Source organism: Rhinolophus ferrumequinum, chromosome 13 (assembly GCF_004115265.2).
Source record: "Rhinolophus ferrumequinum isolate MPI-CBG mRhiFer1 chromosome 13, mRhiFer1_v1.p, whole genome shotgun sequence".
NCBI classification, from domain to species: Eukaryota; Metazoa; Chordata; class Mammalia; order Chiroptera; family Rhinolophidae; genus Rhinolophus; species Rhinolophus ferrumequinum.
Genome location: NC_046296.1, coordinates 56,230,870 through 56,253,318, shown reverse-complemented (window position 1 = coordinate 56,253,318; position 22,449 = coordinate 56,230,870). Strand labels below are relative to the sequence as shown.

Genomic DNA, 22,449 nt, shown 5'->3' with positions numbered 1-22,449 from the left:
TTTAAAGAATAGCTGAAGAAGAAAAAGGAAAAGAAAGAGGGAGTCAGGGACTGTATTTGGCTCTCAACACCTAAAATATTTACTATCTGTCCCTTCATAGAAAAAGTATGCCAACCCCTGCCCTAGGGCAACACTAAACAAATAATAAAAGAATATACAACTAACAAGCTCATAGAGGGAGGAAAGATTTAATAATCTGAAGTTTGCATGCACCTAAAAACAAAAACTAAAACACGCAAAGCAAAAACTGACAGAACTAAAAGGAAAAACAATGGATTTATCATAGTAGAAGATTTCAAATACATCTTTCACCTACTGATTGAATAATCAGACAATAAATCAGCAAATATAAAGAAGGCCTGAACAACATGATAAACAAACTTGACCTTGCTGGCATATATGGAACACTGAACCCAATAACAGCAGGATTACATGCTTTTGAAGCATGCATGGGATATTAAGTAAAATAAACCATATTCTGAGCCCTAAGGCAGATTTCAATAAATTGCAAAGGATTGAAATTAAACAGAGTATGTCCACTTACTGGAGTGGAAAAATCCTAGAAATCAATATGAAACATTTTTAAAATCCACAAATATTTGGAAATTACTAAATAACACTTCTAAACAGTGACAGCCAAAAAACATATCAGAAATTAGAAGTTTCCATGGAAATCAGAAAATATTCTCAACTGAATAATAATGAAGAACCAACCACAAGTTAAAAACCTGTGACATCAACCTAAAAGTAGGCTTAAGGGGAAAATTTATACCCATAAATGTATATTTTAGAAAAAAGAATGGCAGAACATCTGTGATCTAATGACTATCTCAAGGAGTTAGAAAAGAACATCAAATTTAAAGCAAATAAATTAGAAGGAAAAATAATAAAGATACAAGCAAGAAAAAAAATGAAATAGAAAAAAATATAGACTAGAGATAAATCAACTAAGCCAAAAATTGGTTCTTTGAAAAGACTAATAAAATTTGCAAATTCCTAGAAAGACTGGTCCAAAAAAAGAAAGAGACAAATGAATAATATCTGTAATAAAAAAAGATGCCATCGCTAAAAATTCACACAAATATTAAAGATGCAAGAGATGTTATGAATAACTTTGTGCCAATAAATTTGACAATTTAGATGAAATGGACAAATTCTTTTGTGAAAATCACAACCTGAAAATACTGACACAAAAAGAATTAGGAAGACTTAATTATCCTAGCTACTAAAGCTGAACATTGCATTCCCGTGATCCAACAACTCAACAAAAAAACGTGACTTCACTCATATGTGGGATATAACACTGGAATAAAAAGCAACAAAGGAACAAGACAAACAAACAAACAAAAACTCATAGACACAGACAACAATTTAGTGGCTACCAGAAGGTAAGGGGGGAAGAGGAAGAAGGCAAAGGGGGTCAAACATATGGTGATGGAAGGAGAACTGACTCTGGGTGGTGAGCACACAGATGATGTATTATAAAAACGTACACTTGAAACTTATTTAATTTTACTAACCATTGTCACCCCCACAAATTTAATGAAAAAATTAAAAAAAAAAAAAGATGTGTAAGGAATGTTCCCAGGGACAATATTTCTAATAGATAAAAACTAAAACCTACTCAAATACCTATCAATAATAGAAAGGTTAACGATATCATGGTATTCTCACCCAATAGGATACTTACTATATGCAACAATGTAATGATTGAATTACTGCCATAGGCAACATCATGGATGAATTTCACACACATTAATGAGGAGCCAGAAAAAGTCAGATACAAAAAATAAATACATACTGTGTGATTCCATTTACATAGTAACACTAATCCACTTTGATAGAAGCCAGATGTTGGTTACTTTGTGGCACTAAGGACTAGGAGGGGCAGAGGCAGGCCTTGGGAGTGTGGATCCTGTTCTCTGTCTTGATCAGAGTTTGTTCACTATCTAAAAATGTATCAGGATGTATCTGTGAGATCCTGCATTTCTCTGAATGTATGTATGACGACTTAATTTTTTTAACTTACAAATAAATACTAAATAAGTCTCTGACGCAAATTTGTGTCTGGGCATCTGTGTCGTTCTCATAAGTCGTAGACAGCAGTACTAGATTTCACCCCTTTATACTCTTACAAATAGAACGTGAGTGCATTTTAAGAGCTTCCAACCTCGCATCATGCTTTTCCTACACCTTTATTAGAAGAATGATTCTCTTTCTGGTTAGGAATAAACAGTTCACTGTATCTGATGGGTCTACATCAGAAGGAGGAAAGAATGTGACGTTAGAAGGAAGGGGGTTTGACCCTTGCCCATTAAGGCCTATTAGAAAGACCAGCTCATGCAAGCAATGGCAGCATACCTGATAGAGGAGCCAACAACAGATTCTGAACTTTCTGACCATTGGGTTTTCTAAAATGGATATTTACAATGGACAAAATTTGAGCATCCAATATTCAGTGCACTTTTCATTCCCAAAGGGTTAGATGACTGAATGGTGTCTTTCATGCCAGAAGGGTGGTGACTTGCTAAGGGCTGAGATTCACCAGACAAGTCCATCCACACAACAGCTGGTTCTTGAGAGGAAAGAAAATCTGATTGGAAACAAATTAAAAAGGCAAAAAGGTAAAGCTATTTTTGCCATGGTAACTAAGATTTGCCCATACCTAGATTTATTTTGTTGACTGAAGTGGTTTTGTGGGTGTAAGTGATTTTTGAAGAGCAAATTAAAAAGATTTTTTTATAAGTCCCAGTAGACAACCACAAACTATTAGCTAATGGCACTTGCCATCTCCAAAATAATTACTTTTGTTATAATCTGTTTATTAATGAAGTGATCTGCAAAATGGATAATGGTTTCTTAAGATTTCAGGCACAGGGCTCTTCCTTCTACTTCATTTTGCTTTTTTCACAGAAGTATACTGTGAAGTAACTCGAAATTTGCTGACAGATTTTAAGTAGAATAATTTCAGAAATGCATGTGCAAGTAGGTTGAATAAACCCATATTTCTTGTATTGTGCCCTTAAATTATTCCCTCTGGTGATGGAAATGTTCTAAAATTGGTTGTGGCGATGGTTACACATCTCTGTAAAATTACTTAAATTGATTGAGTTGCACACTTAAAATGGGTAAATTTTATGGTCTGTAAAGTATAACTCAATAATGCTGTTTTTGGAAAAAAAAAGGAAAAAATCAGTTGAACATTTAAAAAATCATTTCTTCTGTTTTCCCTATCTTGTCACAGGAATGCTGAGTGTTGGGAGCATTCCAGGGAAAGATGGCAACTACACAAAAGCTAGATGCAAGCACAGGAAAAGAAGATCCAAGACGCCTAGTGGACCACAAGCTGAACATTAAACCCATCAGCAGCAGAATGTTATTTTTAAGAAATCAAGCCCCCTATTGGGAAATTTTCTAAAAGCAGCACCTCTTATGCCCTAACACCAGAGTTCTGGCCAAAAATCAAGTCCTGGTTATTCCTAAACTCAGCATTCCTCACTTACTACTGCTGCTACTTCCTTTTATCATTGATTACCACCTTGTTTAGTCCTTATGTTGTCTAGTAAAGGCTAGTAGCCACAGAAATGTGAACTTTGACCTCTCCGAAGGCAGGAGTTGTATTGTATTCCTCCCTGTACTCAGGGTCCCAAATAGTAAACTGCACTTAGTAAGGGCAGTTTCTGTCCTTTCTAGCCCGGTGGCTGGCACAAACAAGTTGTTCACAATGTTAGTTTCCTTCCCTTCTAGACTCGCAGGGGCTCAGTCAGTACCACCTTTATAACACAGGCTTGATGAACGCTGCCATGGCACAGCTGTGTGAAGCATCTAGAAACCACCTGCCAGGAGGGTCAGCTGAGTCCTAGCAGGTGAATAGCAGCTGAAGTCAGTGGATTTGAGTCCCCTTCCTCCTCTCCAGATATCCAGCCCCGGCTCAGCACAGTCCACTCATGGCCTCTCCCTCCAACCAAGTCCTTCCTGCACCCTATGGACTCTCTTGCTGGCAAATACTTTCTGGTGTCATCAAGGACCCTTCTCCACATGCCCCCGAGGCCTCTCTTCAAACAGGCTGTGCTCAGCTCACATGCAGCTTAGCTCTGACCTCTGACCCAGCCTAGCACAGCTGAGCCCTGTGCAGGAGGGCAGACAATGCTGACGTACCATGGTTACGAATGGTCAAGGTGGAACATGCTGGAAGGGTCACCAGAGAAAAGAGATGACACGCTCATTGTCACGTGCAATATCTCAGAGCAGCAGCTAGTGGCAGAGCCAGGACTAGAACCCGGAATCCTAGACTGTCGGCCCAGTCTCTGCCATGAGTTGGTCCTATGACTTTGAGCATGGCTCTGAGCCTCAGGGTCTCCATCTGTAAAATGGGGCACTGGCTTGTCTCTCCCTCAGCTTTGCAGTGGGATAGACGAGGCTGTGGATGTTCAAATGCTGGAGGAAATGTTCCAGCACAATGGGCCTGAACAGGAGACCTCTCCGCTGCCTACCTCAGCTGGGCCTGAGCTTTAGTTTGGGGGGAGCAGGCTTCAGACATGACTATTCTACGTCTTCTCTGGGGCCTAAATGCCATGTCATAATGCTGTTCCTGCTGCCTCGTTGAATTACTAGGTTTTTAAACCTGCATTTCTGGAATTCTTTCTACACTCTCCCTGACAACTCTGTTACTTTTCATGAAAAGCAAACTTTTGCAGCTGTGTAACTTTTTTCAGACTACAAAGATTGTCAGATATGAATTCAGAAAATAACGCTGTTCCAAACTCCTATAGCTGAAAAGGCCCAAGGTGACAAAATCCAGGAAGGGAAAAAGCTGAGGACGCTGATGGGATGGCAGGGGAAGCCAGTTAAATTTCACAGTAGCAGCCAGAAATGTCTGACCTACGTGATATTTTAGAAAAACAAGATGCAATACTGTCACCACTAAGTTAACACCATAAAGAAAAGTGTTTATTAGTGCTCAGAATTATGGGCTCTAAGAATCATATTAACACGTGTAGTACAGTGTCAGAGGGCTTTTAGAGTCAGAACCCGGTTCTAATTCCTGCCCCACTGTTTCATGGTGGTACAGTGTGTAACTTAACCTTTCTGTGGCTCTGATTCTCCATTTGTTAAATGGAAATGATTTCCAACTCTTCAAGATAGTAAGGGATTAAATTAAATGAGGCAATATGTAAAGGGCTTGTGGTTGACAGAGTAACAAACCCCCCCAAAGATAACGTCATAATGTTATCTCGAAACCTACGAATATGATGCCTTACATGGTAAAAGGAACCTAACAGATGTGATTAAGCTCAGGATCTTGACATGAGGAGATGAATCCAGATTATCTGGGTGAACCCAATATAATCGCAGGGTCCTTCTGAGAGGGAGGTAAGAGGACCAGGGTCAGAGGAGATACGATAACAGAAGCAGAGAGATAGACAGACAAAAGATGCTACACTGCTGACTTTGAAGATGGAGGAAGGGACCAAAAGCCAAGGAATGTAGGCAACCTCTTGAAACTGGAAAAGGCAAGGAAGAGTCTCCAGAAGGAACTTGACCTTGCAGACAACTCGATTTTGGACTCCCACTCCCAGAACTGTAAGATAATAAATTTGTATTGCTTTAAGCCACTAATTTTGTAGCAATTTGTTACAGCAGCCAAAGGGAACCAATACAGGGCTTCAGTGCCCACTTTAGCACTGTGCCTGGCACATCTGAAGTTCTCACAAAATGGTAGGAGTAATAGTAGCTTGTTCTCTGTCCACCAGGTCATGTCCAACGACAGGTGCTCCTATCTCCCGTACAACGTGTCTGTCTTGGACAGCTGTGAGATGGCAGTAGAGAGTTCATTCTCACCTGGACATGGAATCGGCCCATCGGGCCCTTTGAAATCAGCCTGGGTCTCTCTGCTCCACACATGCTTTCAGATACCCACATACAGCTAACCCAGAGGCTTCCCAGCTAACCTCTGAGTCTGTACTGGGCTTTGGGCAGCTACCCACGCCGCTGACCAGGGCCACATTCCTGCATTTTTCTCTCAGACTGCAGCTACTGCCTCTGAGCCCGGGATTTGAGCAGAGGACTGTTTGCACCCAAGAGCACAGTCCTACCTTTTGTCTGTCTCACCACCTATCATTACTCTTAGCTGAGTACTGAAGCCTATTCTTTGGGCCTTGTTGTGCCAACCAATAGATTCTCTACACATCATCTCAAAATTTGTGAAGTATTAGCGACGTCATCTACATCTGCATCATTAATAAAGACTGTGGCCTTTCCCTAGAAATTTACTTTCACACTGACATTGATCAGCATCTCGGGGGATGGCCACACAACAATACCAAAATCGCCTACGATGCATACCCATCGCAGTTGGAAGTTCTTCACCCTGTGCACAGATTTGTCCTGAGATTCTTTGACAAATACCAAACTAAGGTATGATCTGCCTCAACCATAGCTAACACAATTCCCTGACATAATAATCTATGAAGACTACCACAAAATCGGGAATATGGTTACCACACTGTGGCTTGCTCTTCAGGAACCCACATAGGCTTCTAGAGAATCTCCATTTTCACGTGCTCACAAATCAGCCTTCAATAATCAAGTGTTGAACCCAAGAAGGAATATACCTAACCTTGTGGTTAATTGGGCTCAAATTCATACTCAGAGCCTAGCAACCATTATTGACAGGGGCCTCTCACACACAACCTGCACACCAGGAAAAAAAAAATGGCACACTGACGTGCCAGCCTCCTGCACCGTGCTCCTGCTCTATGAGCTGACCCTTATAAGGGAGTTCGTTCCTGCAATTATCTTTCAACCAATGGACTGAGACCTGTCCTGTCTAATCTGAGCTGTACAGCTATAACCTCATTTGCATCTTTAATGACCAATCAGGGCAGTTTCATAATGACCAACCAGTATGTGAGATTCCAACCAATCAGGGCAGTGCTATTTGGACCAATTATACTGTGCAAATTTGGATTTCTCATTTGTATAGAAATGGACCAATCAGGGACTGGGGCAGGAACTTTCACTATAAGCATGCGTTTTCCCTTTGTCTCAGAGAGCACTTTCGGTTTCCTCCTGAGGCTGCATCTCCCCAGTTTGCAAACTTTTCACTTAAATAAAGTTTCCCCTTTTAATGCACCCCAGACTGGGGACTCTTGTTGGCAGTGGATTGGTGGCAGCAAACTTTGGTCACAGCTTAATGAAGGTGAAAGGATATTTCCACTTTTATAGTTTGCAGAATTTTTTCCACTCTTTGTTAGTGAAAGCTATATTTTCCCTTTTCTGGTGTTTCATTTTCCTTTCCAGGCTCCATGTTCCTTAAAGATTATCAGCAGAGGTTCTACAGCTTCAGTGGTGAGTTCTCTCTATTCCCTGGAGTGTAATTTGTCCTGGTCAAGACATTTCAGCTCATTTGGTGCTTGTTATAATATCTTTCCTCATCTTGAACTTCAATTTTGTCTTGCCACAGTTTTCTTTTTCTTTTTAGTCAGTAGATTGTCCTATGAGGCAAAGAAGAAGGCGGTAAAATTCTGTTTTCTCGCTGCTATTCTATAAAATGCAAACAGCACCATGGCACTTGGTCTGCCCTAACCCATGAGCTGCTTGTTCCCCTTTGCCTCCAGCAGTGATTCTCAAACTCCTCCGGGGCACTTGTTAAAAACACAGATTCTCCAGAGAATTCTCCTCAGAGCCCAAGTCAATTGCTGGGGTAACACTAGCTGTGAAAACAAACAAACCCAAAAGTGTACAACAGCTCAAACACAATCAAATTTTATTTCTCATTCTCTTGAAGGCCAAAAATGGTGTTCCAGATCAATGGGTCATTCTCTCCAAACAATAATGCAGGGACCCGGGTCTGCCTGCATTATTATTTTCTGCCATCTTTAACATGCAGCTTCCAAGATCCCTGTGCTTGTCTGCAACATGGAGAAAGGAAAAGAGTATGGAGAACATGCAGGGCAGATTTTAATGGGTCAGGTCTAGAAATGGCACTTACTATTTCCATTCATAGTCCATTGACATGAGTGCACCTAGTTGTAAAGGAGGCTGAGAAACAATACAGTCTAACAGCAAAGGAGACTGGGAAATACAATTTAACCGCAAAGGAGGCTGGGAAATTGAGACTAGCCTAGAGAGAAGAGGAAACAATTATGGTGAAAAAAATCTGTGGATGTGGACAAAGGGTTAGGCTTAGGAACCTGCATTTTCACAAGCCTCACACATAACCCTGATGTAGGACCCCAGTTTGAGCAATACTACCCCGTGCACCCCCAGTGCAGAGCCTCCAAGGACCTTTGTGAAGTGGCCTCTTTCCTCTCTCTCCCTTTCTGCACTCTCCACCCGGCTCTAATCACACGAAACAATTGCAGCTTCCCGGCCTGCCCTGCTCTCACACCTGTGGGCTTGGCGACTCCTGCTTCTGTTGTTCATTTGGCGAATTCCTGTTCATCCTTCAGGACTCAAGTGTCATCTCTTTTGTACAGCCTTCCCTGACCTGCCTGCCCCCAAGTAGCACTGGCAGTGCCTTTTCTAATGTCCCTGTTCTGCCCGTACTGACTCTCATTCTGGTATTGATCATTCTGAATGACGTTTGTTTACATGTATGTCTTCCCATTAGACTGGGGGATCCTGGAGGGCAGAGACCTTTCCTTAATTACCTTTGTATCCTCAGCACCTGGCACTTTGCCTGGTACCTAGTGGTACTCAGTCAGGGTTTTCTCCACAGAAATCCTTAGCATCACACAACTTACCACAATCACCAATCAGGTCCTTGCTTGATTTCGTGCTCATGTCAAATAAGAAAAATCTTTTCGGTTATCCTTACAATTTTGCTGCCTTAATTAATTAGATCTAATAATCAAATGAGGTTTGTGTGACTCTACTACATTTATGCCCCTTCTCTCCTTTTGCCAGTTGCATTCAAACAGCCAACTTTCCAATAGCCATTTTAGTTTGATCAACACCCATCCCCACCGTACTACTTCTCTTCAGGAGCATTGGCAATTACACATATAAGAATTCTATCAAGAAGAGTTGTTGAGCCATCTTCCCTTTTGGAGTCTCGTGTCATGTCCTCTGATTTGGTGGGGACCTTCAGAATCCTGAATTCCTGAATTCCATTAAATACACCCTACCATGCCCACTCTTCCTTCCCCTCGCTGGAAGTCATGAAATCCATGATGACTGATGTGATAATCTGCCTCCAAGATGACTCCCAATGATTTTACCTCCTGGTATTGACGTGGTATTCACAGCCTTGTGTCCCTTCTCACATTAAGCCTCTGTTGGGCTATGTTGTTCATCTGAGATTAAGTTATAAAAGACATTGCAGCTCGTGTCTCTCTCTTTCTCTCTCTCTCTCTCTCTCTCTCTCTCTCTCTCTCTCTCTTCCTCTCCCATCCCCCACCCCTTCTCCCTCCCTCTCATCATTTGCTGAGGCAGCCCTGTAAAGAGACCCATGTGGCAAGGAACTGAGGCCTCCATCTAAGAGCCATGTGAGTGGGCTTAGAAGAAACTCCTCCAGCCCCACTGGAGCCTCGAGATGACTGTAGCCCCAGCTGATGTCTGATGGCAACCTCAATGAGAAATCCTGAACCAGAACCACCCAGCTGTACTGACCCTTGGACACTGGATGAGATAATGAATGTTGTTTAAGAGATACGTTTGGGGGAAATGTGTTATACAGCCATGGATAACTAATACAGTTGGGCTTCTCTCTCTCATTCTAATCCCACCTTCCAGACTCCTTTACGTCACACTTCAGTTGCATGAGAATGTACAACCATCAGTACATTCAGTAAATTGATGTACGGGGATGCCTAGAGCTTACCAGCGCCCCTGGTATGTGCTAAGGTAGGAAAAAGGCACAACACGATACCCAGCTTCCATTCTGGTTTGGAGACATGTGTCCAGAATAAGCCAGCCATGTCCCCCATCCAGTCAATGAGTCATGTCAGACTCCCTACAGATCACAGAGCATCTGCCCCTGTCTATGTGCGTCTGCACTGACATTTTCAGACTCAGGATTCATCAATTCCCACATTTTATTTTTGCTGTGAGGAATATAAGAAACAATTTTAAAAAGGAAGTTAAAGGGTTAGAACAGTGTCTGGCACATAGTAAGTGCTAAACTACTATCGGCTATTGTTGATATTTTCATCAGCAGGACATCATTATTTTATATACTGTTGCCGCAATAAAACAACTCTGTTGCTTTTGAACAGTACATACACATCTACTGCTACATACTGATTTTGATTCCCAGGAAGAACAGCCTTGATGATAATGATGAGGTCCTATCTGCAATCCTTTTAAAATCTTAAATTCGGTTTAATAAGATCTATCTGCAGATTGGTATATAAATATCCCAGATTCCAAATATTGTTCTGACTCTTTCCAAGGCCCCTTAGATTTTTCTAAACCCACCTATTCTAATGTTTAAGTTCTGGTTGTTTCTAGTTTTTTTTAGAAATTTTACATTAATCAGAACTCTCTGGCTAATTTTGAAATTGACCTGAAGCTCTATTGACATTATTAAGGGTTTAGGCTGTAGCTAGGAGATACATGATGCTTTCTAAGAAAATTCACAGGCACTTTAAGAAAATGTGTCCATTTTGCAACCCTTTTCCTGAATCGGCAATAAATAAATCTACAAAGGATAGAAATATTTGTTTTTTTAATGAAATCACCTGGTAAATATTTTTCAAAGGTTTAGAAGGAGGGGAAAATGTTAACATAACAGGCCTGTCGTGTTACACTTTTCCACGTTTAGCATTTGTCTTCAAAAGTCTAGGATGGAAACCTTTTATCTCGACAATACATTTTTTCCACTTATAACAGTCTCTGATTTTTTAAGCAATTTCTATTCAAAACATCTTTTATTACCTGATACAAATGTGCCTTCCTTTATACAATCAGGTAACCTGGCACGTTTGCCCTTTTTTCCCTTAGAGAGCCTCATTCATCTCTTGTGCTTCATGTTGCAAACCCCAAGACCCCCTTTGGGTGGGGTGTGCTCTATTTCACTCCTAAATGTCTCCTTTCATCATCCCATGCTTTAACTTGTAAGTTGCTCAAGACCTCTTGAAAGTAGGTAGGTGACAAGTCTTAAATAAATAAAAATAAATTAATGTGTTTTGGACTATGAATGGAATCTCTAATAAATCAGCCACAGATTAAATATCAAAGAGGAAACCTTCACGTACAGGAAACCCATGAATCCTTTTGTAATGCAAACTAGGAATCCTCCTGTTTTATCATTTTAGATTTTCACATATTATATGTTCTTACGGGAAGATGCACCTGGCCCAGATGGTGACTTTTATCACAGACTCTGGCTATTTTTAAGACCCTTAGGAAATATTCGGTAGTTACTCTGACTTCAGGCCCTGTTGCTTTTTATTTCCTTGTCTCCTCCGGTTCCCTGAGGACAGAGCCCCTGGGCCCCATGTGTTTCCACTGGGCAGGGCCTCACAAATTCTTCCTCCCAGACCCACTGCACAGAAAGTGTATGCAGCTTCACAAATTCTAGGACAAATAAACATGAAGATGAAATACAGGGTCACATATTCCGAAGGATCCAAAATAGCTAAAACCATTAGATGCTTTCTGCTGCAAAATGAGATTCATTTCAGACCCTGAGAGTGCGTCAAGCTTGATTCTTAACACCTCCTTCTTCTGGGAAAAAAGTGAAGTTGTTCCCGGGGAGTGCGGGGGGGTGGCGGTTGGAGGGGGCTGCCTTTTGCCTGTGAACGTGGCAGGCAGCCTCAGTTTGGGGGTATGGAAATAAACAATAACTCCTGAGACAGAGTCCTGGGCCTGCCCATGTTCATTAAATAGCTGATGAAAATCGAGATTTGTTGCCAAACGCTCTGCTTCGTGGTCCCTTTGCCTCCTGCTGCCAGGGACCGTGACACTCTCTCGGGGCAGCCTGAGTCCAGGCACAGGGCGGAAAACATGAGAATCTCTCTCCTAGAGACAGTCACCTGCCCTGAATGGATGGCCATTGTTCTGCCTCTGGCCCAATTCAAGGCTTCAAAATGACCACATTAATGACATGGTCCCAGCCCTAAGTTCGGCTGACAGCTCAGAGGGAGCTGAAAGAGTGGCACCAATGGATTCTGGAATCAAATGGGGAACAAGCAGGCCCTTTAGCTCTTTATTCTTAAAATCTCTCAAAAATATGTTTAGGCAAAGGACTAGAAGTATTCAATCTTCTGTCAAAGTCTCCTGAATTTTCCCTTTAGTGAACCTGCTTCAATGAGTGAAAGAACCCTCTAACACTGAAACAACATTTTTCCTACAACCTCTCACAAGACCCTATCCTTTGGGTCTTCTTTTTGCATGCTCTCACAGAGAAACACTGGCCCTTTCTTAAACATCGAAAAATGAAGGTGAACAATTCAACACCCAATAAATATGTATGGAGCAACCATTAAATCCATCTCTTCAACCAGGGTGGATAAAGAATCACCTTATCGACGGGGAGAGTAGAGGCTGCTCTTTTAAAACACCCAAGCAGTGTTTCCTGTCAGTTTAGGAGTCAGAACCACCCCAGGAAAATTGTTACTGGCTCTGTCTTATTAGCAGTCCCACCAGCAAACAAGAGGTAGTGGAGGGAAAAAAAGAGAAGGTGTTGAATTCCTACCATTGAGAATGCCAAAAAAGACAACATTGGTTGTATTCTGAATCTTAGAATCTAACAGTTCACTGGTTTGGGCAAAGGATGTAAATACAATTTTGTCTTCACCCTAAGGAAATGACTGTTAATTACTTGTGTTTCAGAAAGTGTGATACAATGAAGCGTCCCCCAATCCAGGGACTTACCTCCCTCGCCCTCCTAGGAGGCCCCTGCCTTCCCCTCTGGCTGGTCTGAGCTCCTCTGCCTCCCATGGAAACCTCCTCCCTCTTCAGGTCCAGTCTGAGACCTGCCTCCTCCAGGAAGGCATCCTGACCAGCCCAGCTTTTACAGATCAGCCCCTGGCCCCCCTACAATTCAGCACAATGTCATTTCCTGACAACAACCTCTGTTACCTTAACCTCTATCAAGAACGAGAACCAAGTATTGCATTCAGCTGCCTCGATCCCTTTTGGTGGCCAGGCAGGTGAAAATGAGCCCGGTGTAAGCCACCTGGTATTCCTGAGCGCGCCCAGCGCAGAGCTGAGCACGCAGGAGGTTCTCAGCAAATGGCTAATTGAATGATTAGGATGTGTCTTTGTGACACATCACAGAGCAGGGTGGCCACTGTGAAAATTCAGCAGCTGTGACTTCTGCCTGCTTTAATCAACACTGTGGGGTTGAAAGGCTGGGCACACAGTAGGTGCTAAATAGATTTTTTTTCGTATTGATTAACCACTGGAGGGACAATGACTTATGTAGGATTTATTAATGCTTTTGATGCCAAATGGGGGTGGTTTTAGTGGAGCATAATGTTAGAAAGGCAAAGCAGCAAACACAAAACCCCAACCTGTGGAGAGGCTGGCTCCTCTCTGTTTATGCCCACTGTGCTCCTGGAAACAGATGTCCTCTCAGCCCTGAGGGTTTCTGATGAGATGTCCACGCTTCCAAGTGACCTGTACGATCAGTAATCAGAGATGCTTTTCCCTCCTCTACATCAGTCCTCCATCCTAAGACTGATTTCCAGTTCTGGGTCTAGGCCTAGCTGCTGATAAAAGGCAAAATTAGCAATGCCTGTGTCTACTTGAAGGAAAAAAGCATTGGGTTAATGACAAAAGAAGTTGCATCCATGCATTGAGTGTGGTGAAAAGAATAGAGGCCTTGGAACGAACCAGGTTCAAATTCCAGCTCTGCCACTTACGGCTGTGTGATTGCAGGAGATCACTTACCCTCTCTGTGACTCTCTGGGGCTGATAATACTAATTCCACGGGTTGCTGTGATGATTAACAAGATGTCATGAGTAGAATACCTGGTACAATGCTTGGCATGTAGTAACCACTGAATAAATTATTGTTTTGTTCTGGTTATTATTACAAATACAAATAAGGAGAGAAGTCCATCTGTGCCACAGTGGGCCTATGTAGCACTTGCAGGCAGTCCTTCTGTGGCTGCCATTGGTGCCTTGCTAGGTGACAGTAGCCTGTCCAGCACAAAGCCCTTGTCTGATTGACTGTCTGACTGACACATAATGGTGTATGCTCTGAGTAGGGATGGGATGTTCTGGAGCATTCCAGCCTACTGCCCTGTGCATCGCAAGTCCACTGCTTCACAGCCCGTCTGCTTGGAACATACACATTAGTCCTGATCCAGAGCCCATGTCAGGACGTGGGGGGCTGGCTTTCTAAGCACACTCCACAGAGCTGATCCTGTTCTTTGTGGGGAAATCTTAAACCAGGGCCAAAGAAGTTCCCATGTGCAACACCCAACAAATCCCATGTACCATGCAGAGAGATCCATGCCAAGCATGAACCAGATCTCACGCACCACGGAGAAGGACAGTGAATAGAACAGATCCCAGACCCCAGCAAGGTCTATGCAGAAAGAGAGGAGATCCCTTCCACAACACAGCAGTATGTCGCCAAGACCCTGGGGGAACTGGGGCAGATGACACGAATGACAGCACCCGAGATGAAACATTGCTCTTGTCTAGACCAGAGCAACCCTTCCTAAGCAGCAGTGTCCACACCCAACAGTCCCCAGCTAGGCAGAGCCTCACTGCAGAGGAAGGAAGATCTTGGCGTCAGACTCTGGAAATTCTTATTTGCATTCAGTCTCTGGGATGAAAGAAGGGTGGGGTGGGGAGAGGGTAGAAATGCCCATTGTGAGTCTAATTCACACAGCTTTTCTCATTCTCCGATGAGCCCTCACCCTTGGTGAGCTGTTATCATCAAGCTCTAACCCTAGAGGCGTTGCAGCACTCCTGGACTGGCACCCGTGGCATCACCGAGTCCAAAGGAGGACCCCCTCTGTGTGAATGCAGGTCCAGCTCAGCCTCCCTTCTCTGGTAACAGGCACCGGGGAAACTGGGAGAATCCTTACACCTGCACCTAGAGATGCCACTAAGGAACCATTCTTGGATGCGTATTGTCTTCTTTCACTTGAGGATCATTCAAAATGATCTGCAAGACACCGTGAGTGATATAAATTGCCCCATGGTAACCAAGCCCAGACCCTGCAGACTGTAGCCGCTTTTCCATAATGCCTACAGCGGTTCAACGTGGTGGCCCAGGACGCAGCCGGTGAGTTCCTGCTTGCTCACAGTCGGTGGATTCACGCTGATCATTTCAGGGGACATAAATGAACACTGACTCACCTGTGCCTTTGTTCTCCTTCTCTCTACCTTGAGTTACTTGAGATTTTACCTGTGTAATTTTGAAAATCCCAAGTAATCCCTCTTTCTCCATTCTCCTATCTACATTACTCTTCAATCACTTTCCATGCATCATTTTACGAATTTAGCATTCAAACCACATCTGTTGTTCCCCTTCAGGTGTCCAGGACACTTATGCACTGCCCCCCAACCCTGCACCCCCTACGAGGTAGCCTCTGTCACCCTCTCTTAATGACACACCACTTTTGCAGGCTGACTCCATCATCAAGAGTGGATTCCTCTCTGCAGAGCTTTGCTCTGCCCTCTCCCCGTCCCCAGGCTTCACACACCAAAAACTTCATTCGATTTTTTTTTCTGTTTTTCAGGAAATGCAGTTACTCTTTAACACCAATGGGCCATTTCCCTGGAGTCTTCCTTCCCTTTCACAGTCCTCCTGCCACCCTCAGTAGATTATTATTATTTATTATTTATCAGCCGCTACACTGTACTCTGCTGCCTACAAGATATTAAAAAAAGACACAATCCCTGCACTGAGCTTACAGCCAAGGAGAGCAGAGGCCTGGATTCAGACATCACAGGAGTGAGCAAGGAGAAAGGGACTTACCGACGAAGTCCTGGGGCTTGCCCTGGCAGATGGGGGCGGGGCGTGCAGAGCCCGCCCCAGGCTGACTCCTCCCAGTTAGAGCCACAGAGCCCCGCCGCTCCCTACCTCACCACACCCCGGTTCCCAACTTCCACCCGGCCTCAGGCCTCAGCCGCAGTGCCCGGGAGGAGGTGTGTTGGGGGTGGGGATTGAAGCCCACAAGCCTTTACATTTAGGTTGGGGGTGATGGGAGGGGGGTGTGGGGGTAACATATTTCCAATGAAATTCAAAACCAGATGAGGGAGATGTGGGGAAGGAGGGAGAGGTCGGTGAATAAAAACCAGATCTAGAGAGTTACCAGGGAAGGGAAGCCTGGTGCTGAAATGAAAAGTTCTGGCGTAAAGGAGAAGCCCTCATTAGGGGCCGTCACGGGCCTCCAGCCAAACCTTTCCTATTAGGGGTGAAGTTAGGGTCTGTGTAGACAGAAAGGTGATAAAACTAAGAAAGTAAGTGTAGACAGCGTGAGGGAGAGACGGGGGGCGGGCAGGGGTGGTCAGTGTAGACATGCAGGGCTGGTGTGGCCTCAGTAGGCGCCATCTAAATAGACAGAGGTCCTGTGCATTCAAGAGGCTTCGTGTAAACCGGAAAGTGCGCGTACACTGCAGAGAGGAGAGTCCCGACGGACTAAAGAGGGTGGGTGGACGGGATGGGCAGGGCTAGCCGTGGTTCTTCAGAGATTTGGATAATGCCTGCTCCTTTCCGTGGCTGGAGTGTCAGAGGGAGGGCGGAAGCTGAAAGACGATTGGACTTTTCGTTCTCAAACTTTTCTGTCCGTTTCCTCAGGTGTTGGGAGCAGACAGGGAGATCGCCTCCACGCAGTCCCTCAACCCGGGGCCCGCGAGGCGGGAGGCAGGGCCAGCAGCCGACCCACGCGCCGTGCAGCCGCCGGGCGCTGCCGCGGAGCCGGGTGAGCGGGAAAGCACCGCAGGGGGGGCGGGGGCGGCGGGCCGATGGATGGACACACCCGCCAGCGCTCCGCCCGGGCCGCGCGCGCGGCTGCGGGGTATCCCTGAGGCCCCCGGGAGCAGCGCCGGGTGCCCGGCCGGGGGCGCCCCGCCTCCCCCACCCGCCACCCCCGCCCACTCGGGCGCCGGTGATTGGCTCCGCCCGCCCCTGGCTGCGCGCCGAAGCCCGCCTCCCTCACAGCTAAAGCAGACGGTACCCGGAGCGGAGCGAGCCAGAAGGGAGCATGGTCCCCGCGCCGCGGCCGCGCCAGCCCCCGCGCCGCCGCCGCCGCCGTCCCCGCCGCCGCGGACCCAGCTGCAGCTCCAGCCCCGGCCCCGGCCCCGCAGCGCCCGCCAGCAGCCCCGGCGGCCGCCTTGCCTGAGTGCAGCCCCCGCCCGGAGCCCGAGCCCGGAGCCCGGAGCCAGCCCAGCCCCGCGGCCGCCGCGGCTGCGGGGAGAGGGCGGGGGCGATGCTGCCGGAGCCGCCGCCGCCGCCGCCGCCTCGGTGAGAGCCGCGCCGCGCGTAGCCGCACCGGCTGACAGACTGAAGGACTGACTTCCCTCTCCGGGCATCCTCCCTGGGCTGCCGGGAGGCGGCGGCGGCGGAGGAGGAGGAGGAAAAGGGGGTGAAGGCGGAGAGCAGGAACGCAAGGAGGTGGACCTGGATCCGTTTCTCCCGGCCAGGACCCGAGCGGCCCCAGCTACCGCTACCCGCCGGCGCCGTCCGCTATCCATCAGCCCTCCTGCGCCCACCAGAGACCCCCGGCTCTCTGCGCGTTGGGTCGGGGCCGGAGCCCCGCGGCTGGAGGTAAGAGCCAGTCTAGAGCGCCACGGATGCGGCTCCGGAGACCCAGTGTCCTGGCGGCAGCGCGGGGCCGTGCCGGGCTTGGGAGCGGGGCCCGAGAACCCGGAACGCTGGGCTCGGCTCCCGCGGTGGCGGCGGCGCAGGAGCCTCCCGCGTCTGGACTCGCCAGGCTGCAGGAGCCCCTGCGCCTGCGCTGCTCCAGGGGGGAAACGGGGTAAAAACTTCCTGCCCCCGGGTGTGTATGCACAGGGGTGGCCCGGGACCAATGTCACGGTGGTCGGGGATGCTGGAAGCCAGTGTGACCCCGGGCCCCTGGCTGGGCCCGGCAGCGCGAGTCCCTCTGCAGGCCACCTCCCCTGAGCCGCCCAGGGCCCGGGCGGGGCCGGGGGCCAGGAAGACGCACCCGAGGGCTCGACCCGGGGGGCGGCCGCGCGCCCTGCCCTTTGGGGAGGTGCGCGCCTCTGTGCAGCAAGAAGCCGGGTTGGGGTTTCTGCCCCCTCCTGTCTTCAGACCCCGTAGGTGGGAACCGGGTCTCTTCACTCAATCTCAAGTAACTTTCGAGGTAGAGGAGCTTGAAAACCATCGGAAGGGGACCTGCACAGACCTTGTTGTGACCCCCCCCCCTTCCCTTAACACCTTATGGGTGCCACCGTGTTTCGGGACGCAGAAAGGCGAGCTTACGCGGATGGTGAAGAAGCAAAGATGTGGTGTCAGGCGGGGAGGGGTTGTTTATGTGTGGGATAGTGTGAACCAGAGATGTGTAATGAGGGAGTGTGGACGCGCGCCCCGACTACCGCGGGGGGAGCTGGGTGGCCGAGGGTTCACACCCGGGTCTCCCCGGCCTGGAGCGGGCCAGGAGCGCGAGGGTTATTTGCGGTCGTGCCGTGGGTGCGGGCTCCCGGCAGCGCTGATCCCGGCCCGCCGGGAGGAGTGCGCTCGCCGGGAGCCCGGAGTGCGGAGCCGAGAGCCGAGGCAGGTCCGAGGTAGCTTCCGGGGCAGGTCGGGTCTGCGCTGGCTGGGGAAGGCGGGGACGCGCTGCCTGCCTGCTACCAACCGTCACCGAGGAGAGGGGATGGAGGCAAAGCGCAAGTCTCGGATGCCTGAGTCGCCGGCTGATAAACCCGTTGAGATTACTGGGCTCTGGAACCCAAGGCAGACGAGGTCAATTGGCCGGTCCTCCTGCGGGTCCCCAGGATGCTGATGGGTGAGGAGTCGCCGTCGCTGCCCTCCCTGCCGCTCAGCAAACGCTCTCCTCCCTCCCTACGGTGCTTGCGCCACGCCGCGCCCCAGGCGAATCGTGGACGCAGGTATTTATGTAGCATTAGGCGAGACCTCGACGCTGGAGGGACCGCACCACTGAGGACTTGGAGCTGCTGGGGCCGCGAAACTTCCACTTCTTCCACTTCGCCAGCTCAGGGACATTCAGGCTCCACAGCTGCAGGCTCGTCTCTCGTCAGCTGAGCTACGCTAGCATTCGGACTCCTCTTGCAGTGACAGATTTGTCCTGGTTACAGCTGTCTTTACCCTAATTTCAGTCTCTTTAAAGTCATTTGTCTAGCCACTACAGAGTTCCTTCCCTTGCCCTGTGGTCTCATCTCTAACTCAGCGCTGGGAAGGCAGATTTAAGGAATTATTTCCGTTTAGGACGGATGACAGCAGATTTAATTAGCCCACCTCATTTCTGATGTTTAAAAAAATATATACTGGGGGATTGATTGTAGAGCTAACTTTTACACTCTCTTTTTTTTTTTCGGGGGAATGGGTAGTGGTGGAGTGGTGAACAATTGTACAGATTGTTTATCCTGACGTTGGGCCAAAACATCTGATAACACACAGGTGAATACTTTACAGGCTGGTGGGTATGGATTTGAGTAAGTCACATACAGCCACGGAGCTGTATGCCACCGATGAATATAATCTCCCACCTATACATTGTTCTGAGTGTACTTGATATATCACCCTGCTATAAGTCAGAGAAACACTAGTATATGTTCCCTTAAACTCTATGGATTTAATGGCATTTAAATTGGTTTATGAGCTGATACATTTAACCAATTTTAATAACTTTTGTGCACAAGCATCTAATAAACCATATTTGTCCGTGATTAAGAAAAGCGTTTTCTTCTATGCAGTCTCTCCATTTCTGCACAGTTAACGGAAATTTATAGGTCTCCAACTTTCATTTGCAAGCAACAATCCAAACAAAATACCTAGAGTTGTACTGAAATAAAATATCCTATGGTAGCCATGGTAACAAATAGATTAAGGGTTATTGGTTTTTATCTGTATGTGATGGGAGAAAGGAATCTAGTGTTGTGTCTTTTTGATTATGTTTCTAATGAGTGGTGGTCATATTTCAAGTACTCAGTGTGGAAGATAAGCAAGACCGAGAATTCAGTTTTGTGAGAGGTTTATTGGAACAAGAACTAGTAGAGCCTGAGAATGACTTCTGCCAGCTCCTCATGTGCAGAAAGCAAATGGATAAAACCTTTCTTGTTTTTCAAGTAGATGAGAATTAAGTCAGTTCATTTAAGATTTAAAAAGAAAAAGTATTTTACTTTTAAACTTTTAGTAAAGGAGCGTTTTAAATCCAGCTCCTGTTTCCTAGGGGTAAACAGGTTAGAAGTATGGATGTTGCTGTGGGTTGAGTGTTACAGTTGTTATCCACCTGTCAGTCTAAGTGAGGTGGATCGTGAGTCTGTTCAAATCTCGCCTATTTCAATATTCATGTATTTCCATGGTGATCCATTCCATCTTTGTTTACTTAGCCAACCTTATAAATCTTTGGCATCAATTTCAATTGTGCCATCTTTTTTTCTTTCATTTATCATTTGATTTGGCTGCAAATCATTCCCATTTAAAGCATTTCTTCTTTCCCCCCCGTCTAGTTCCCAAAAGTTTACACTATTCTCCGTTAACCACAGTTATAAAGGGGTTAAATTTTTTAATAGACTAAAATAACACCACTGGTGCTAATGTAATTTTTTAGCATCTCATTTGATATGTGTGTGTGCATGGGTATTTTGTTTTACTTCCTGAAGGTTTATGGTAAATCTGTCTCGCCTTATGGCCTGGAGATGTCAATCTAATCCAGCAGAATTGACTAAAGGTTTTTCTTCCTTCCTTTCCTCCTCCCTTCTTTCCTTCCTTCCATCTTTCTTTCCTTCCTTCTTTTTTCCCCTTACCCCATTATGATTCAAGGATTCTTTGTTTTCAGTTACATCTGGCTCAAACAGACTTTGGGACTTTGTGTATTGGAATGGGGTCTGTTCTTCTAGGATCTTTTCTCTTCCAGTAGGATCCAAAGACAGAAGGCTCTGGAGCATCAGAGGGTTTTGCAAATGCAGTATACATTTAGTCACAGCATATAGTATTCCTAGGATCATAGTAACTTGTCAATTCACTGAACAGGCAGTTTTGCTGAAAGTGAGTGATGATTTTGCTCACCCACTTTCAACTTTGCTTTCTAATGATGCAGGCCCATGCTAATCATACTCTATATACTTCAGAAATATCAAGGCAAGCATTAGCACGCTAGTGACTTATTAGGATCAGGCGAAGTAATTAGAACACTTAAGTTCAAAGTCAGACAGAGAAATGGAATTATTACCAACCTTGTGATTTTATAATCAGTCAACTAAGTGCCTTCTTGGGGGTAGGAGGAGGAAGAAGCACTGCAAATAAGAAAATCCAGCCATTGGTTTTGGTGGCTGAGGATAAACCAACGCAGAAACCACGTGGCACGTCTAGAGAACAAGAAATCTCTTTGCAGACAGAAAAGTCACATGTAGACCCAAATGTTTAGAGACTGGAAGAATATTTGTAGGTTGTGCAGAAGATGTCATTTGTTATTATGCAGGAAATCGGGGGTCATTTCTTATATGCTAAAAAAAAAAAAAAGTAACATAATCTCTGGCAAGTACTTTTCACGTGAAGAAATTTTACCATAGAAATGGTCTTAATAATTTTGGTTAAGAAGGAAAAGTGTGTCAGAATTCTTTATCTGCTCGTTGGATCAAAAATGCTGAGATTAGGAGCACTTTGCAAGCAAGCTCTGTGGTTCTGCCTATGACAGCTACAAGCTTACTTTCCCAAAGTCCTAGGTCACAGAGGTAGTCTGTCCCTTCTCCAAGGAAATCACTTAAAAACAGGGAAATTGAAGCTGCAAATTAAGATGAGGCAAGTTGATCACTGGAAGTAGTAACACTGCTCTTTATGAAATGAACTTGATTATCTTGCGGCATTTCCACCTTTCGGGGGATGAGGGGAAGATTTCTTATTTCCCATGAGAGTGCATATCTGCATGAAATTCAAATGGTCCAGAGACTTGGACTCTGCAGGAGCCAATGATGATTCAGAAACTAGAACAGGAACAGTCCAGGAATTTTATGATAGGGGATCGGGTTTGAGCCAAAGAGTCAGCTCCCCAAGCATGTAAAGGCTGCCATTGGCCCCGTAAGTGTCAATTTTTATAATTATAGTTGAAATGTTTAAATCATTGAGTCTTTTAAGGATACACACACACGCACACACACACATACATATATATAATATACAAATATATATTTGTATATAATACAAAATAATAAAAAAGTGGCAGAATGTATATTCTGCCACTTTTATTTCCATGTTTAAATTGTGGTTGAAAAAAAACCACGTAACAGACTTTACCATCTTGATCACGTTTAAGTGTTCAGTTCAATAGCGTTAGCATCCACTGCTGTGCAGTGGGTCCCCAGAACTTTTCATCACGTGAAACTGAACCTCTCTAC

The 22,449-nt window shown here is 45.9% G+C and overlaps 2 protein-coding genes across 2 annotated transcripts; both read left to right on the top strand.

The window, feature by feature from the left end:
* The first annotated feature begins 16,432 nt into the window (after positions 1-16,432).
* On the top strand, positions 16,433-17,895 carry LOC117032817 (basic proline-rich protein-like). The gene is made up of 3 exons (XM_033124442.1): positions 16,433-16,561; positions 16,712-17,377; positions 17,557-17,895. The coding sequence occupies exons 1-3, from the start codon at positions 16,433-16,435 to the stop codon at positions 17,893-17,895; spliced, it is 1,134 nt and encodes a 377-aa protein (XP_032980333.1).
* Positions 17,706-19,776, top strand: LOC117033019 (uncharacterized). Its single transcript, XM_033124874.1, has 2 exons — positions 17,706-18,881; positions 18,997-19,776. The coding sequence occupies exon 1, from the start codon at positions 17,919-17,921 to the stop codon at positions 18,876-18,878; it is 960 nt and encodes a 319-aa protein (XP_032980765.1). The 5' UTR covers positions 17,706-17,918; the 3' UTR covers positions 18,879-18,881; positions 18,997-19,776.
* Positions 19,777-22,449: the final 2,673 nt, after the last annotated feature.

Excerpts from the sequence above, each read along its gene's own strand:
- LOC117032817 (XM_033124442.1), top strand. The coding sequence starts at position 16,433 with ATGCAGGGCTGGTGTGGCCTCAGTAGGCGCCATCTAAATAGACAGAGG. Across the intron at positions 16,562-16,711 it reads GTCCCGACGGACTAAAGAGG|GTGTTGGGAGCAGACAGGGA; the intron begins GTGGGTGGACGG and ends CCGTTTCCTCAG. Across the intron at positions 17,378-17,556 it reads CCGCCGCCGCCGCCGCCTCG|GACCCGAGCGGCCCCAGCTA; the intron begins GTGAGAGCCGCG and ends TCTCCCGGCCAG.
- LOC117033019 (XM_033124874.1), top strand. The coding sequence starts at position 17,919 with ATGCACAGGGGTGGCCCGGGACCAATGTCACGGTGGTCGGGGATGCTG.